General features: G+C 48.6%; 1 protein-coding gene across 1 annotated transcript; it reads left to right on the top strand.

Moving 5' to 3' along the window:
• Positions 1 to 698: 698 nt before the first annotated feature.
• Positions 699 to 14,688, top strand: LOC121447296 (galactose-3-O-sulfotransferase 2-like). The gene is made up of 4 exons (XM_041650477.1): positions 699 to 895; positions 10,054 to 10,140; positions 11,379 to 11,661; positions 12,105 to 14,688. Exons 1-4 carry the CDS (start codon positions 867 to 869, stop codon positions 12,921 to 12,923), a joined length of 1,218 nt encoding a protein of 405 aa, XP_041506411.1. The 5' UTR covers positions 699 to 866; the 3' UTR covers positions 12,924 to 14,688.
• Positions 14,689 to 17,016: the final 2,328 nt, after the last annotated feature.

Raw genomic sequence — 17,016 nt, 5'->3', positions numbered from 1 at the left:
TTCATTTTTGACATCACTGTCCTCTTTCAAAGGTTCCTTTTTACCCCAAGATTAAGAAAAAAAAATCACCAGGCATTGGTGGTGCATGCCTTTAATCCCAGCACTCGGGAGGCAGAGGCAGGCGGATCTCTGTGAATTTGAGGCCAGCCTGGTCTACAAGAGCTAGTTCCAGGACAGGCTCTAAAACTACAGCAAAACCCCGTTTTGTTTTGTTTTTTAAAAAGTCTCTTTTCCTTTTAGTATAAAGAGAGCTTTGAAGAAGAAAATATTACTGGAGTTTGATCACACATCTGCAGAACGATTGGCCCATTCCCAGATCTCTATTACCCACAACAATTAGGGAATGTGTGTCTAAACACCCCCAAAAGTCCACCACCACCACTGGGGCAGCTCCCTCCGAGACTGAGGATTAACATGGAAGGTGCAGAAGGCGAAAACATGAGTTTGAACAGGGAAATTTTCCTGGGTCAGACAGACATCCCAGCTGCCAGGGCCCCACCTAGTGATACAGGAGGAGAAGGAAGAGGAGGAGGAGAAGGAGGAGGAGGAGGAGGAGGAGGAGGAGGAGGAGGAGGAGGAAACCTAGTGAGGGAGGGGCCAGCATTCCCTTCTGAATTTAAGGGAAGTCCGATTCCTCTTTAGGTTACAGCAGTTAAACCAGGTTACTGGGGTGGGGGTGGGGAGTAGAGGGTGGGGCCTGGGGTGGCACCTGAGCCTGCAGGTGAGCTTCTTAGGGATTTAAGTTCAGTTTCCCCTGAAGCTGTGTCCTACCTGGCATGCTGAGAGAGGGCTGTCTCATACTCAAGGCAGTGGGAGGTCTTGACCACTACTTCCCTGCCCATCTCTGTTGGAGGCTCTGAGTCAGGATGCTGTCCATCCTGGGAGGCACACAGAGGTAAGGTGGTATGGCTTTAGGTGGTCAGCGTAGGGGGGGGGGCACTTGCTTTCCTTCTAGAATAGTTCAAGAAGCTGACAAAATATGTTGACGGTTTTCTGTCTTTGAAAGGAAGTTGGCTTGGATTTGGGGAAATCAGTGCAGACACCTTCTTGAAATCAATCTTTTTAGATTTCCTGTCAACTTTTTTTTTTTTTTTAATTTTTCTGATACTGAGGATTAAACCCAGGGATTTCACCTGCAGCTTGTGGTTGAAGCAAGCCCTCAACCATAGCATTATACCCCAGGCCCAGTTTCACTTTGGACAGGAGAGCGTTTTTTGTAGTTTGGGAAGCCCCTGCATGAGAAAGCCACACTCTGAGCACAGAGATATGGAGCAGTTTACCTGGATTATTTGGGCTGGAGATTTTGGTGGGAAGGCACTGGGGTCAGGGACTTATTAGCTTGGTTAAGTGACTTCTGTCCTGCCCTATGGCTGGGTCCCTCCCTGGTTTTTGTAAGAATGTCTGGGCTATGAGCCCCGGGCATAGTGCCCTGATTCACAGCTGTAGAGAGAGAGTTGGCCTCTGCTCTGAATCATGTAAACACCCCCCCCCCCCCCTCATGGATCTTGCTGGCATATTGTAAAGAATAGGCTCCGCGGTTTCCTAGTTAGTGAGGGGTAAGGCACAAACCTCTGTAACTTCAGGGCAACCCTTAGCTTAGGGGATTCCAGGTTCCTGTTGCCTCTAGGGACCCGAGTCTGAAGGCCTTCTGAAAACCTGTGCTCCTAGAGTGTTGAGTCCAGGGGAAGTCTCCTTCAGGGACAGAGCTGCCCACGGGGACCTGTGTGACCTTGTGGATAGTATGCATCTCCGTGTGTGTGTGTGTGTGTGTGTGTGTGTGTGATGTGGCCATGGAGTCTATGTGTCCTTCTGATAAGCTGTCACTTGAGACCAGCTATTGGATCCCACTTTGGAAGCTGGCTTTGAAGAGTAGCGGGTAAAGTAAGGGCATTTGGGTACAGTCTGCCACATGTGGGTGAGGTTAGAACTGAGGCTGAGTGTGGTGTCATATGTCTGTGGTGTGACAAACCTTTCCTGGGGAGACACGACATACCTATCTACTCACCCCAGATAGGGAGCCTATGACAGATACCACCAAAGTCCAGCTTGGTGAACCAATAAGTTGTACTGGAGTTACAGGAATTTATTACAGGAATATGGGAGAGTTTATTTACAGGAGCAGAAGTGACCCAAAGACAGCTGCCTCACCAAAGCCTACCTCAGCACAGGTGACAGCTCGCAAAGCTAGGACCTTGCAGCACAACCACACAGCCTGCAGGCAGCTCAACAGTTTAGAGTGTCCTTTCCAGGAACTGTAGAAAAGGTAGAAAAGCTTGTGTTGTGATGCAAACAGGCCCTGGAGACTAATGGCTAGGTCCCAAGTAGGTGGTATACGATTTTGTTTGTGGAGGCCACCTGACCGTATTGTAGACCTGCATCCTTAGAACCTGGCTGGCTGAGAGCCAAATGACGCCTTCGCCAAGATGCAGTCAGGTGTGGGAGGTAGGGAAGACATGGAGGAGAGGGTGGTAATATTAATTAAAACATTGCTTGGCCCATGAGCTCTAACTTCTTTTTTTTAATTTTTTTATTACTTAAAAAAATTACCAATCCAAATTCCCACTTCCTCCTCTCCTTCCCCTCCCCTCACACTCCCTCTACACACCCTTCCTCCACCCCTCTCCAATCTTAAGAGAGGACAAGGTACCCTGGCCTGTTGAAAGTCCATGTCCCATTACAGTAGGAAGGATAGTTCTTGGAGTTTTCACGTCATTTTTGACATGAAAAACTGAAAAGAAGCATATTTCAGAGGCTGTTCCTATTGTCCACAGATCTACCTGTCTACTGTTTAGAAGGTGTTTGTGTGTGGCACCCAAAACTCTCTGGTCCAGGGATGCCCAACTTTCTGGATCACTGGCAAGTGATTCATGCTGTGGCTCTCCAGGGGGGTCCTAGGCTGGTCTCACCTCCTATACTGGTGGGTAGAGGTCAGGTTACCCATTGACTAGCATGACAGGTGGCCCTGGGGTGGACAGTTTATCTCCAAGGCCTGTACTGGATAGGTTGAGGGTGGGTTAGAGGTGCCACAGTTGAGAAGAGCAGAGGTCTGGCATCTGGGAAGGGGTATGTTGCACACATTCTTACAAGTAGCTTTGCTTCTTGCCTCTCTGCATAGGTGTCTCAGACTGGGCAGGGTTTACCACCAGAGCATCTAGGTGGGCCAGATTGGAAGAACTGTACAAGTTTTCTAATACTCCCAGGACCACAGAGTGTTTGCCACTTCTGGGAGTAACCCTTGTCGCATAGGACTCAGCCACCAGCAGGGGCTAGCCCACCCCTGTTCTCTGGGCTCTGCAGGAAGATGCCGTGACTACTGTTTCTCTCTGAATCATGCTGGGATCTATGAGAGTTGTGGCCTTAGACTTTCACAGCCTTTCTTTCCAGTAAAGGTTGGGGAAGTATGGTGGGACCAGGTGCTTGGGTAAAAAGATTTGATAATTTGAGTCATTCCCCGTAAAGTGTTGTTTGTCCTGGTAGCTCACCAGAGCCTGACAGCCACACTGGGAAAGGGAATTGGAATATTCCACTGGAGAAGGGAAGTAGAACATTCTGGAGACTGTTTTCTCCAGGCAGCAAACCTCCTTTGTTCTGATGTGAGATTCCCCCTGTATGATATGAATATATTTTATTATTATTGGTTAACAAAGAAGCTGCTTTGGCCTATGGCAGGGCAGACTATAGCTAGGAGGGAAAACTAAACTGAATGCAAGGAGAAAGAAGGCGGAGTCAGACAGATGTCATGTAGTTGCCCAAGAAGCAAGATGTGAGGTAACAAACCATGAGCCTCATGGTAAAATATAAAATAATAGAAATGGGTTAATTTAAGATGTAAAGAGATAGCTAGGAATATGCCTGAGCCATTGACCAAATAGTATTGTAATTAATGAAGTTTTTGTGTGATTATTTGGGTGTGGGTGGCCGGGAAACAAAAATGTGGTCTCCATTTACACTGGTCCAACTAACCTATTTGTTAAAATTATCCAAGCTTGGCTTGGGTGATTTAGCAGCAGATAAGGTGACATCTTTGATGTTCAGATGGGGTCCGTACTTTCTTTGGTAGTTGGGGCAACTGGATCACAAGATTCCTTTACCCTGGCACCTGTGACCATGTCTAGCAGGCCATCTTGGTGGAAACCTCTTGATTCGAAGAGCTGATTGAGACACGCAGGCTGTGGAAAAAGTGGAGTTGGAGGGCTTGAGAGGATACCTGGGGGACTAGGTTCTAAGCAAAAACCTTAGCTTCTGTCCTCCATCTAAGGGTAGAATAGACAAAGGTCTGGGGCTGTCTGGGGGTGGAAGATGGTGTCCAGGTAGGGATGTGTGGGAGTCATGGGAAATATGCCCCCTCATATCCATGTTCTTTTTGGGGGGGTGCAGATTTTAAGACAGGGTTTCTCTATGTAACAGTCCTGGCTGTCCTGGAACTTGCTTTGTAGATCAGGCTGGCCCCAAGATTCACTGACCTCTGCCCCTCATGTGCTGGGATTAAAGGTGTGTGCATCACCATACCCAGTCATATGCATGCTTAGTTCCTAGAACCTGCATGGTGGAAGATAAGAAATGACTCATGCAGAGTGTCCCCTGACCCTCACTTGCATGACACAGCATGCATGCATACATATGTACAATAAATACCTAAATGTAGTGAAAAGTTTAAAGGAAAAAGAAATGTCTCCTGTCATTGCAGCTGGAAGCTGGTTTATGACCTGGAGCCAGGCACCAGATGGTTTTATGTCATGGATCTATTCAGAGAGAAGTCCTGGGAAAACAGTGATGGTCTGTGAAGCTGGCAGAAGGCTTGCAAAGGTTTTAGACATGCTTACATCTATCTTGAGGGCAGGAGGATTCACGGTGGAAAGTGTTCTATTTGTTTCTTTGTTGAGACAGGGTTTCTCTGTGTAGCTCTGGCTGTCCTGGCACTCACTCTGTAGACCAGGCTGGCCTCGAACTCAGAGATCTGCCTGCCTCTGCCTTCTGAGTGCTGGGATTTAAAGGTGTGCTCTGCTCACAGTGGTAAGTTTAAGTCAATGCTTTGAGAAAGAAGGAAAGAGTTTCTTTTGCTTTCTGCACATGAAAATCAAGATTTATTTTAAAACACTGAAATTCCTATTTGTCCTCATGTAGAGGACCGGGCTGGGTCTCAGGTCTTAGACTATGACTTGTGTGGGCCCCCAGCTCAGGCAGGGAGGGCATGTGAAGGGTTATGAGCTGTGTTGAGGCAGGGGCAGGTGGTATAGGCTTGGAGCCCTCTTCAGTTTATGATTTGGGAGCCCTGGACTGTGGGCTGTCCCTGTAAAGGTACATTCCCAGCAAGCTCCAAGACAGATGGTTAGTGGGCGCTGAAAGTTTATGAATCCGAGAGGAGGCCAGTGAAAGGTGGCCTGTTTGAGGAAGGATTTTTATGTGGAGGACCAAAGTGATAGCTGGGGGAGAACAGAAGGTGAGCTATTGTTATCTGGCTGGGTTCCTCACCGTTCTTATCAAGTGGAAGTCATACTGTCACTATATAACGTTATATACACATATAACATACTCTTATTATACCCTAACTATATAAGGCTGTAAACAATTCACTACCATGCAGCCAACTTCTCAGGGAGTGGTAACCGCAATGACTCAACAGCATTTAACTTGAGGTGGTGCCTACACTGGGCTTGGGAAGCCCCTCTAACTCATGAGGAATCTTCAGCAGAGACTCCACAGCCTCATTGCTCCTTTCTGTTTTCCCCCTGCCTCGGTGTCAACCCTGCTCATCTGGCAGAGAGAGGACCCTGAAACTGAGGACATTTGGCCAATTTTGGCCCAGTGTGGTTGTGATGTCTGTCTAGTTTCTTCCTCAGGGTAGCTCCTGAGCTCTTTGTCTATACAGACTTCCCGGGAGTGTTGGAGACATGGCTGATACCCAGCACAGGTGACATGTTCCATCCTGGCTAGGGTAGAGCTTTGAATGGCACAATGAGGTGGGCATTGGGTAGTGGGGCTGCCCTGGGGTCCTAAGGGGGTTTTTGTGCTCTTCAGTACAGGTATAATAAATAGCTAATGTCATCATGGAATGCCCACATCTATCATGGCTTGTGTCTTTGGGAGCCCCACTGAGGGTGTGGAAGACTGGAAGAAGCTCAGTTAATGGCTGTAGTCCCTGAATCAGACATGTAGGAGTAGCCTCAGGAGGGTTTCTGTCATATGTGGAGCCCCGGCTTTATCTATGCAGAAGACCTGGAAGATCTGGCCCTCTTGGAGCAACAAGTATCCTTGGCCCTTAGACTAGGATCCCTAAGGACTGTTTCCTGCCAGACATGTCCGGTGCTCCTTGAAGAGGTATGGCTGACTCTAGGCCTGGACTAGGAAAGTTGAAGATGAGCTTGGTAGGTTAGCGAAGAAGCTGACAAAGACCAGAGAAAGGCAGTCAGTAGCAGGCCGGATAGATATTTCAACAAAAGCCTTTTAACTACAGCCCCGTATGCAGCTAGGACACAGACGGACTCACCTGGGAGACAGAGGCTTAGGGCGGTGGGTACTGTTAGAGAGAGAGAGAGAGAGAGAGAGAGAGAGAGAGAGAGAGAGAGAGAGGTGGGCAAGGCCCACCTTTTAAAGGGAACGTCGTGAATGTGCACAGGAGATGCTCTTAGTGGCTGCAGATGAGTCCTCATATCTTGTCACGATCCCTAGGGCAGGCCAGGCCAGATGCCCGAATTCTAGCAGGTACAGTGAGGCGGGGTGGGGAACACTTACTTATCTCAGAGTACCAGGAAGAAGCTTCCCAACTGCCTTTCCACACCCGTTTCGAGCTTTGGCCACTGTGTGACACATCAACCCGGGCCGTGTACAGCAGGGGCCACTGTTGTACACACCCCAGAAAAGATACGCAGCCGAAAGCCTCCAATTGGAGCCCGCAAGGATGTGTGCCATCTGTTCCTACTGCTACGGTCTTAAATATCCTGGTAGGAGGAGATCAGAGAACAGCTGGTACCCAGGCAGCTCAAGCAGTGAGCCCTTAGAAGGGGAACCTAGGTAAATGCTTTGTCTACAACGGCAGCAAACGCTAGCAAATCTAACTAGATGTAAGGAAAACATAAGACAGAGGAGCTTCATGTTGACAATATGATTAGAGGAACTGTGTCCTGGGGGATGAGACCTACCACCTCCCTGGTCAGGTTCTTTTCCTTTCTGGCCTGTGAAATGTATGACCTCGCTAGGTCCTGCCATGTGTGCAAACTCAGCCTGGACCGGTCATTCTTCGGTGACCCCAGGAATGCCTGGGAATGAGAAAATAAAGAAGCCAGGAAAGCTGGAAGCACAAGATCTTCCATAACCTGATGGATAATGACAAGCAAGTTTATTAAGAAGTATAGCATCTTACATGTTGTTTGTAGGGAGAAATTGGACAGAGTCAGCAAAAGGCTATTATACAACAGGATAGCATCAGCAAGAAGATATCAGCAATGTTGTACAAAGGGAACATAGGGTATCTCAAGTACACCAAGTTGTTGTCGATTTTTTTTTTACTCTTTGCTCTTTGGGGGCCTGCCACCCACCTCCCAAATTAACACATATGGAGGCTTATTATTACTTATAAATGCCTGGCCTTAGCTTGGCTTGTTTCTAGCTGCCGGGTTCTCCAGCAGCTAGTCCTGCCGGTCTTTCCCTGGGGCTGAGCCAGATGGTGAGTGTCAAACAACCTAGACCTCCCCCCTGGCCACCGAGGAGAAACACACACTGAGACGGGAGTCTGTCAAAGCAGGATTTTAAACTTTATTGCATCAGGGCAGGAACTTATATAAGGCTGAGGTAGTGGGCTGGAGTCTTGGGATGGGGTGAGGTGGAGTGCGGTATAAAGGCCAATAATATCCTGCCATGTCAGCGGTGGCTGGGCAGAGGTGGGCCTAGGTCAGGCTGTGCTGAGTTAGGCTCAGGAAGTTAAACTGGGCCTCACCAAATTCAAGTTAGGCTTAGGAAGTTACACTGGGCCTCATGAGGTCAATATCTAGCCAGCTTTCCTTAACTTAAATAATCTCATCTACCTTTTACCTTGGGGCTTATAGTCTTCTTTTCTTTCTTTCTTTCTTTCTTTCTTTCTTTCTTTCCTTCATTCCTTCCTTCTTCCTTTCTTCTTTCTTTCTTTCTTTCTTTCTTTCTTTCTATCTTACTTTCACTCTTAGTCTATGGCTGGCTGAGTGGCTGGTCCCTTCTTTTCTCAAACCTTGGTCTCTCTCACTCCCCTTCTATTTATTCTATCTGCCAGCCTCACCTATCCTTTCTCCTGCCTCATTATTGACTGTTCAGCTCTTTATTAGACCATCAGATGTTTTAGACAGGCAAAGTAACAGAGCTCCATAGAGTAAAACAAATACAACATAAAAGAAGGCAACACACCTTTGTATCATCAAACAAATGTTCCACAGCATAAACAAATGTAACACATCTTAAAATAATATTCTACAACACCAAGTGCCACAGATCAGCACTCAGTGGCATTGAGACTGGGAACCATAGCTCTTTAAAGAAAAGAAAAATTAAGTTCTTAGGATCTGAAGCCATAGCTCCCTGCAAGGTCCTGGCCTCAGGTCTTTACTGACCTTTACAAGTATGTTTAGACAATGACTCTTTCCCATGCCTCAGGGTTTCAGGGGAAGTCCCAGACTAACCTGGCCCTTAAAACTTAACTTCCTCCTCCTCCTCAAAACACCTAAAAATTAGGATCTACAACTGAACCTCAAGCCACAGGGTATTAGTGGGTTTTCACATAGAGGTGAGGAGTGGGTGATGTTCCAGGGTTCCTCCCTGCCAGCTACCATGGGTCTGCTCTCAATGCATGGCAGAGAGGTCACCTGGGAATGGTGACCGAGTACATCGTATAGCCTTTTAGACTGAGCATCCGGGAGTCATATAGTCATCAACAAAGCTCAGGGTCCACGCCCAGGAAGGTGCTAGATACAGCTCTCGGAGAACTGGAATCCTAACCCACTCCATCTGTTGCCCACTTAGATTGTGGGCGCTATCTGTTTTATGTCATGTGGTGTATGAGGCACAGCAATATCAGGAGAGCACCACACGCTCCTGCTAACTGTCCATGTGTCCTTCCAGAGCTTGTCAGAGAGCGCAAAAATCCTGTCACGATCCTGTTTCTAGGAAAAGGAGGAGCCAGTGGGATGCTTGGGAACCTGGGGAGCAGGTGCCTCCTCACAGAGCAAACACAGCAGTGTGCTCATTAGAAAACCAGACCCAGACATTGAGAGGTAAATACACATCCTAGGTACAGGCAGGGAGGGCTACAAAGGCAGGGAAACAACCCCAAACCAAGATCTCCAAGGTTAGGAAGAGATGGTTTTCTAATACTCTATTGCATGTCCAGGGATGTCCTGGGCCAGGGTGGCTGTGCCTCATGCAGTAGCTCTGTGTCCTAAGAATTAGGACCCAGCAGAGGCCTGCCCTCCAGGCAGCTCTGGCACCTGAGTAAGCTTTTCACTGTGACTTAGCTTGAGGCACAATCAGCCGCAGAGCAGCAGCGAAAACGCTTCTGCTTCAGAGGATGGAATGCCAGCACACTCCCTCTCTGTCCCAAGGTGTCCACTTGCCTGATGTAGCCCCTCCCCACGCAGGGACCCTTAAGCAAGAGCAGTCCTTCTGGTGCTTTGGAAGCTAGAGACTGTGAGAAGGAAGTGTGTGTGTGTGTGTGTTCCTGGGCTTGAAGACAGCACCTCTTTTTGTCCTCACAGGATAGGGTCGGGTGCAGAGAGGAGGCAAGCTCTGTGCCTGTCTTCTCATCAGGATACCAATTCCGATGTTCCCATGAGTGTTCTTATAAGGCCACTAAAACTGCTTTCCTATTGGGGGCTGGGGCCTTAGCCTGGGGCTCAGTCCATGCATCTACCCTGCAATCACCCATTTGCAGCTCAGGGGCTTGGGGGGCCCGAGAAGCCCCCAAGTCCTAGGTGATCAGAGATGAGCATGCCTGAGTACCCTGCTCCGGGCTTGTAGGTTGTTACAGGGTTCCTTGTGGAGCAGTGGGTGGGGCTGCGTATCCAAGCAACACTGAGCTGCTACTGCCCACAGGTCCTTCCATGTGGCACTCTTCTTCCTGGTGCTGGTTGTGCTCCTGATGGCGGGCTTCCTGAATGTGGACGTCGAAAAGTTTAAGCCGTAAGTTCTGCGCAGGTGCCTTATGCTCTGGGAGGTTGAGCTCTTCTCCTGCAGCTCCAAGAGCGCTCACGTTCTCACTGAGCCTCGGAGTCCTCTCTGGGAGAAAGTGCTAAGCTATGCTTGTCCTGGGCATGTATCCTATGATGGCAAGCCTGCTTGGAAGCCTTCTGAGGCAGCTCTGGGGAGCAGGCGTGGCCTAGCCAGCCCGGCCTGGGAAGGGAACTGAGGAGAGCTGGGTCTACAGTGGGAGCCGTGGGAAGGCCACCTCCCAGTCTACAAAACGGCTTGGCTTTTCTAAGCATGGCTTTTGGGTGGGGAGGTCACAACTGTACTCCTTTGTCACTAGGCCCCAAAGCACTCACTCCCCTGCCTGCCAGGGCTACCCCATCCAGAGGGTGGCCATCTATGCCCACTTGCACAACCAACTGCCTCCCAGGCCAGGATTCCGGGAGGGTCTTATCTTCCTGGCCTTCATGCATCCTCCAGTTGGATTTGTATGACGAGGGGTAAATTGTCCTCAGAGGAAACACACTGTCCCAAGATCCACTGGATCCTGCTCCTCACCATTTTTGTCCATCTTACTGGCCTACATTAGCACAAGAAGCTGTGGACTGGAGAGACGCCTTAAAGAGCATTGGCTTTCTTTTCCAGAAGACCAGGGTTCGATTCCCGGCACGCACATGACAGTTCATGACTGTCTGTAACTCAAGTTCCAGTGGATCTGGCTCCCTCACACAGACATACCCGCAGGTCAAACACCAATGCACATTTTTTTTAAAAAAAAGAGACAAGAAGGTGCCTGGGGACCCAGGCCATCTGGGTGTATCCTGGCATTTGTTAGGCTGGTTATCTTGTCTGAAGTCACTGGACCACTGCCACACAGGGTGCCCTGGGAGACCGACAGCAGGTTTGGGGGCCTAGGGGAATGCTTGGGGTTTTAGGTATGAGTGTATAGCTTGTATGAGAACAGAAAGTATAGAAAGAACAGCTGTTGAGGGCATCTTGTTGCAAGGGGAAAATCATATCTGTCACAGAAAATCCCCCCCCCCCCCCCGGACCTCAAGATTACAGAGTGGTGGTGCTGGGGGGGGGGGGAGGAGGGACGGGGACAGGACACAGCACTGGAAGAAAGCCAAAGGAGACAATGTAGGGATCCCATGTTGAGAGGTGCTACTTGGGGGATGCTGTTGGGGGTCTGTGGCCCCTTTAATGATGGTGGCCTACACCGTCTCTCCTAGTCTGCTCAGGATCAAGGCCCAGGACTCCTCCAGGGACTCTATGCCGGTCACCAACATCATGTTCCTCAAGACACATAAGACAGCCAGCAGCACCATGCTCAACATTCTCTACCGCTTTTCGGAATCTCACAACCTGTCCGTGGCGCTGCCCAAGGACTCTATGTTCCACCTGGGTTACCCCTGGCTTTTCGTGGCACGCTACGTGGAGGGCATGGAGCAGAATGGCCCACAGGATCATCACTTCAACGTCATGGGCAACCACTTGCGGTTCAACTTTCCTGAGGTGGGAAACGTGGAGGTGGGAGAACGGGGCGGGCTGGAGGTTGCCTCGCCTGCAGTTTTGGTTGTGAGTGACCGTGGTGCTTGCACGGGCGGAGGTGGGGTGGAGTGGGGTGTAGAGTCAGTGCAGGAGTCGTCTGAAGTTGTAGGGGTGGAGAGGCCTGCCTGCCGACCCTGCCATTCTCTTCAAGCGGCCAGTGGCTTGTAATTGCTCTTGGCATGAGACGTGTAGCCCCAACTCTGTCTTCTTGAGGGCATCTCAACCCTCTCTCATATCCCTGAATTTCTGGTTCTGGAAGAACATACTGGGCTTTTGTTGCCCCTGAACTGTCTGTTGCACCTGCTCCTGCGGTGTGCGAAGGAGTTGGGACAGGTGGGAGTTGGGAACTTTGTATAGTCCATCTAACACAGGAGTCTTGGGGTACCACTTCCTCCTTTTCCAAATAGGTGCAGAAAGTCATGCCCAATGACACTTTCTACTTGTCCATCCTACGAAACCCAGTTTCCCAGCTGGAGTCTTCCTTCATCTACTATAAGAGATATTCGCCTGCCTTCCGGAAAGTCAAGACCTTGGACCAGTTCCTGGCAGATCCGTGGAAGTACTACAACGTCAGCGTGGGCCTGAAAAATGCCTATGCAAGAAACAACATGTGGTTTGACTTTGGCTTCGATAACAATGCTCAGGCTGAAGAGGGCTACGTTCGCAGGTGCCTCTCGGAGGTGGAGCGCCAGTTCCAGCTGGTGCTCATCGCGGACTACTTCGATGAGTCCATGGTGCTGCTGCGCAGGCGGCTGCGCTGGCAGCTGGATGACGTGGTGTCCTTCAAGCTGAACCTACGCAGTCAGCGTACGATCTCGCACTTGAATCCAGAGAGCCAGGAGCGTGCCAAGCGCTGGTGCGAGCTGGACTGGCAGCTCTACCAGCATTTCAACCGCACGTTTTGGGCTCAGCTGTACGCGGAGGTAAGCCCCCGCCAGCTCAGGGAAGAGCTGGCGCAGCTGCGGGCGAGGCGTCGAGAGCTCACCACCCTGTGTCTTCAGGACCCCGAGCCCAAGAACACGACGCAGATAAAAGATCAGAATATGCTCCCCTATCAGTCCGGAGATGCTGAAATTCTGGGCTACAATCTTAGGCAGGGTCTGGACAATGCTACACTGCACATCTGTCAGAGGATGGCGATGCCAGAGCTCCAATACATGGCCCACTTGTACACGCTGCAGTTTCCCGACAAGCCTCCAAAGGACATACCCTTGCCGAAAAAGTAGGGGTTTGGCTAAATGACCCTTTCTCCCCAGGCTTCCCGGGGAGCCTTAAACTTGCCAGCCTACCTTTCCCAAGGGAAGAACAGGGTGAAACCTCTGTGTAGAGATCCACCTATCCCCAGCTCTGGGGAGAGGGCCCAACACCTAAGACAACAGGCACAGCCGGACTCTGGCTGAACCCAACCATTGTAGAGACACGTCCTGGACAGGCCTGAATGCCTTTAATTATCTGTCTGCAGGAGTCAGTCTAAACAGGCCATCAGGTGAACATCAGCCTCTGAGAGCACAAGGGCTTAGGCAATGGCCTGGCGACCCATGAAGAGGCTCAGAAAAGCTCCCTGGGAGTTTCTAGCCCCACAGATTCAGCACTGGACCCAGAGCCAGGCTTGCATAGAGCGCTCAGGAAGCAGCTCAAAGGTGGGCCCAGGGGAGATGGGTGAACAGGTGGCCTCCCATCTTTGGCTTTCTGAAGAACGGTGTAGACTGAGAGACGTGAAAGTTGCTGGTTAGCTGCACACAGGTGGGTCCACCTTATAGTGTCCCACTGGACAATCCCGAAGGAGAACGTGCTGGACTTGACAACGGTGCTCAGAGGGTCCCAGGGACCGTTGGTTGCCTTGGAAACCACGATGTGTATAGTCTCAAGGACTTTTTTTTTTTTTTTGGTGCCTCTCTTTGTCATTTGTGGGGAGCTACTAAGTCCCCAGCCCCCAGTTCTTGCAGGATGAGAAACCTGGTTACCTGGGGTGCCTAACACCAAGTAGCCTGGGAAAAGCAAGGTGTCACTGTCACATGCTCAGCCTACAGCTTCAGCTTGAACTTTGTGTTTGTTGAGTCTGAGTGGAGGCTTTTCTTCTGTGTAGGAGCCTCCAGCTCGGGGCAAGAGGGCCCGTGCTCCTTTGGACAGCAATTTAATAGGGGTACTTTAAGAAAAATAATTGTCAGTGAGTTTAGAGATGGTACAACGAATTTATCAATCCAAAAGAACATTGTAAATTGAAAACTGACTTTCCCAAAGTGAACAGAGTTAGTCAAGAATGCCATGGTGGCACCGGCCTTTAATCCCAACATTGGGGAGGCAAAGGCAAGCAGATTTCTGTGTTCAAGATTATCCTGGACATAATAGTGAGTTTCAGGACTTCTGGGGCTACAAAACAAGATCCTGTCTCAAAACAGAACAAAACAGAAAACCACAAACAAACAAAAAACCCAACCAATCAAACAAAAGCGAAACCAAGCTTCTGAATTTGGATGAAATTACTCTTAATAAACTTGTGTTCTCTAGAAGAGCAGGAAGTGCTCTTAGCCTCTGAGACATTTCTCTGGTTCCTTAATTAGAACTTTTCATTCTTAGTAGACTTAATTCTTTTTCTTTTTGTCAGTTGTGGAGACTGATCCCAGGATCTCGAGTGTGCTAGGCAAGTGATTTAACAGTGAGCCATGTCCCCAGCCCTGAACCCTTAATTTCAAGAAAGACTCAGGAAGAAAGAGCATTCAGTTGTTTCTTTCATTCATATACATGTATATGTATGTAAATATATATGTGACAATTGAATATATGGGACAACCTTCAATTGTCTCATATATATATATATATATATACATGTGTGTATGAGCAATTCATGAAAATATTTTGTTTCTTTGAAAACATGCTTTCTCTCAGGAAAAATGTTCTTTATGTAGAATAGGATATATTTGTTGGCAGACACACACACACACACACACCCACACCCACACACACACACACTATTTTCTTAGACTATAAAAAGCCAAGAGTACAGTCAGCCACTGATGTTTCATTGTTTTGTACTTAGGAATGATTCATAAGTTTTTATGACTTAATTTAAAATTTTTATAAACATGAATCCCATTTTAACTCATACATTATTTTTTTACAACTATTCCTAAATTAGAGTAGGAGTGATTCATAAGTTTCAATGACTTAATTTAAAATTTTTATAAACATGGATCCCATTTCATTCATACATTTTTTTACAACTATACCTAGAATAGACATAAAAATTAAGTTATCAGTTAAGCAAAGTAATATTTATTTCCTATTAAAGACTCTACCCAAAGTCTAATCATTGTCCCAATACACAGGAAGCAATAATGGGCACTGTCCTGCACTCTAATCTATATTTATTCTTTTCACACAAAAACACAACTCTCACCTCAAGGGGATAAGAGATAGTTTGTTCTGGAGCCAAAGGCGAGTGAGTGATCATGACCCAGGAACACCAATTTAGGTTACCTTGAATTCCTATTCCTACCTGAAACAGTTTGATGAAGTTTTCATAGTACCAGAACAAAGAAAGTCATAAATTAAGACACATAAAAAAATATATCGGTAGAAATGTTAGGCAGACGGGTCCCAGGAAAATGAGGAAATCCCTGCTATAGGCCTCAGGTCCCTGACTGATGGCATTCTGAGCCTTCGGGTGGTGGAAACCAGGGTCTGTTTTACTACATTCTCAGAGGTTTATGTCAGCGCCCATAACTGTGAGTCCATTCCACCTTGCCTAGAGGTCAGAGTTCAAACTTGTTTTCTTTCCTTCCTCCCTTCCTCCCTTCCTCCTTCCTCCCTTCCTCCCTTCCTCCCTCCTCCCTTCCTCCCTTTCTTTCTTTCTTTCTTTCTTTCTTTTCTTCTTTTTTGGTTTTTCAAGACAAGGTTTCTCTGTGGCTTTGGTTCCTCTCCTGGAACTAGCTCTTGTAGACCAGACTGGTCTCGAACTCACAGAGATCCTCCTGCCTCTGCCTCCCGAGTGCTGGGATTAAAGGTGTGCGCCACCACTGCCCTGGCTCTGTTTTGCTCTTTCAAAAGTTGTTGTTGACAACAGTGGCTACAAGACAAGAGGCCCTGACCTAAATGGCTAATTAGTAATTTGAGTATGAAAGGTAACAGCTCCATCTTGGCCAAAGGTCAGAGATGCTCTGTTTACGAAGTCTGTTGCCTCCCCTTCTCCTTTTGGAGTGGAGTATAAAAAGACGTGGAAATTAAAGGGCCGGTTCAGTATTCACTCAGTGTCCCTCCCGGTGGTGTTCTATGTTTCGTCTCTTCTTTCTCTCTTATCTCTGTTCCCTTCTGCTTAATAATTATTATAATCCTCATGCTCCTATCCTGGAGCGTGTGAATCCAGTTGAGGCTGGTCCGCGAGAGCTGTTCCCATTAGTCACAGGATGCTAGGTCAGACACGGGCGGGCAAGAAGTGGCTAAGGGGCTTGGCTGTGCTGGCAGTTTTCTGTCAGTTTGACACAAGCTAGAGTCATCTGAGAGGATGGAGCCTCAACTGAGAAAATGTCTCCATGAGATCAGGCTGTAGGGAAGACTGTATTTTCTTAACCAGTGACTGATGGGGGAGGGTCCAACCCAGCAGGGGGTGGGGCCATTCCTGGGCCCCTGGCCCTGGATCCCATAAGAAAGCAGACTGAGCAAGTCAGAAAGCAGCCCCCCTCCATGGCCTCTGCATCCGTTTCTGGTCCAGCTTGTCATCCGGTTTGAGTTCTTGCTTTGCTTCCCTCAATTCAGGATGTGTGAGCCAAATGAACCCTTTCCTCCTCAACTCTCTTGCTCACAGTGTTTCATCCCAGCAACCCTAGTGATCACAGGCGCTGGAGAGAACTCAGGAGAAGTTGCGGCATCCCAGCCTCTCCACGATTGAGATTCTAACCAGTTAATCAGCCTTAGAGGAAGTTTAATGTAGGCTATGGTTCTTTCTAGAATCTTGTCCCAAGTCCCTCTGTTTACCAACCGTCACATTTTGTGTATCTAGGGGCCACATAGCTTTGTTGTCTCACATCCCTGGGGTCTGATGTAGCTGAGGCTGGATGAAGACACCGTCCCTGCACCCCGAAAGAAAGTCCAGAGAGGAAACTATTGAAGAGATCCCTTTGAAACTGTGATAGTGTAGATCTTCACAGCTGGTGGTTTCTCGCAGACAGTGGGGAAAGGGGTAGGCTACCGGGAGTGTGACCATGCTCCCGTGGCTGTATGGCTGTATGGTCAATACAAATTGGACTTGCTGTTTTGTTTTTTTGGGGGTGGGGCACAAGGATGGAAGGAATGGGAATTGAGTGTAATCAGGTGCATTGTGTG

The sequence above is a fragment of the Microtus oregoni genome, unplaced genomic scaffold, assembly GCF_018167655.1.
Source record: "Microtus oregoni isolate MIOR12 unplaced genomic scaffold, Mior012 000004F_ref0000308, whole genome shotgun sequence".
Taxonomy (NCBI): Eukaryota; Metazoa; Chordata; class Mammalia; order Rodentia; family Cricetidae; genus Microtus; species Microtus oregoni.
The sequence above is the reverse complement of the archived record's forward strand: the minus strand, read 5'-3'. Positions and strand labels throughout refer to the sequence as shown.

Coding starts and splice junctions, on each gene's coding strand:
- LOC121447296 (XM_041650477.1), top strand. CDS start 867: ATGCTGTCCATCCTGGGAGGCACACAGAG. Junction 896..10,053: donor ATCCTGGGAGGCACACAGAG/GTAAGGTGGTAT, acceptor TACTGCCCACAG/GTCCTTCCATGTGGCACTCT. Junction 10,141..11,378: donor GACGTCGAAAAGTTTAAGCC/GTAAGTTCTGCG, acceptor CGTCTCTCCTAG/TCTGCTCAGGATCAAGGCCC.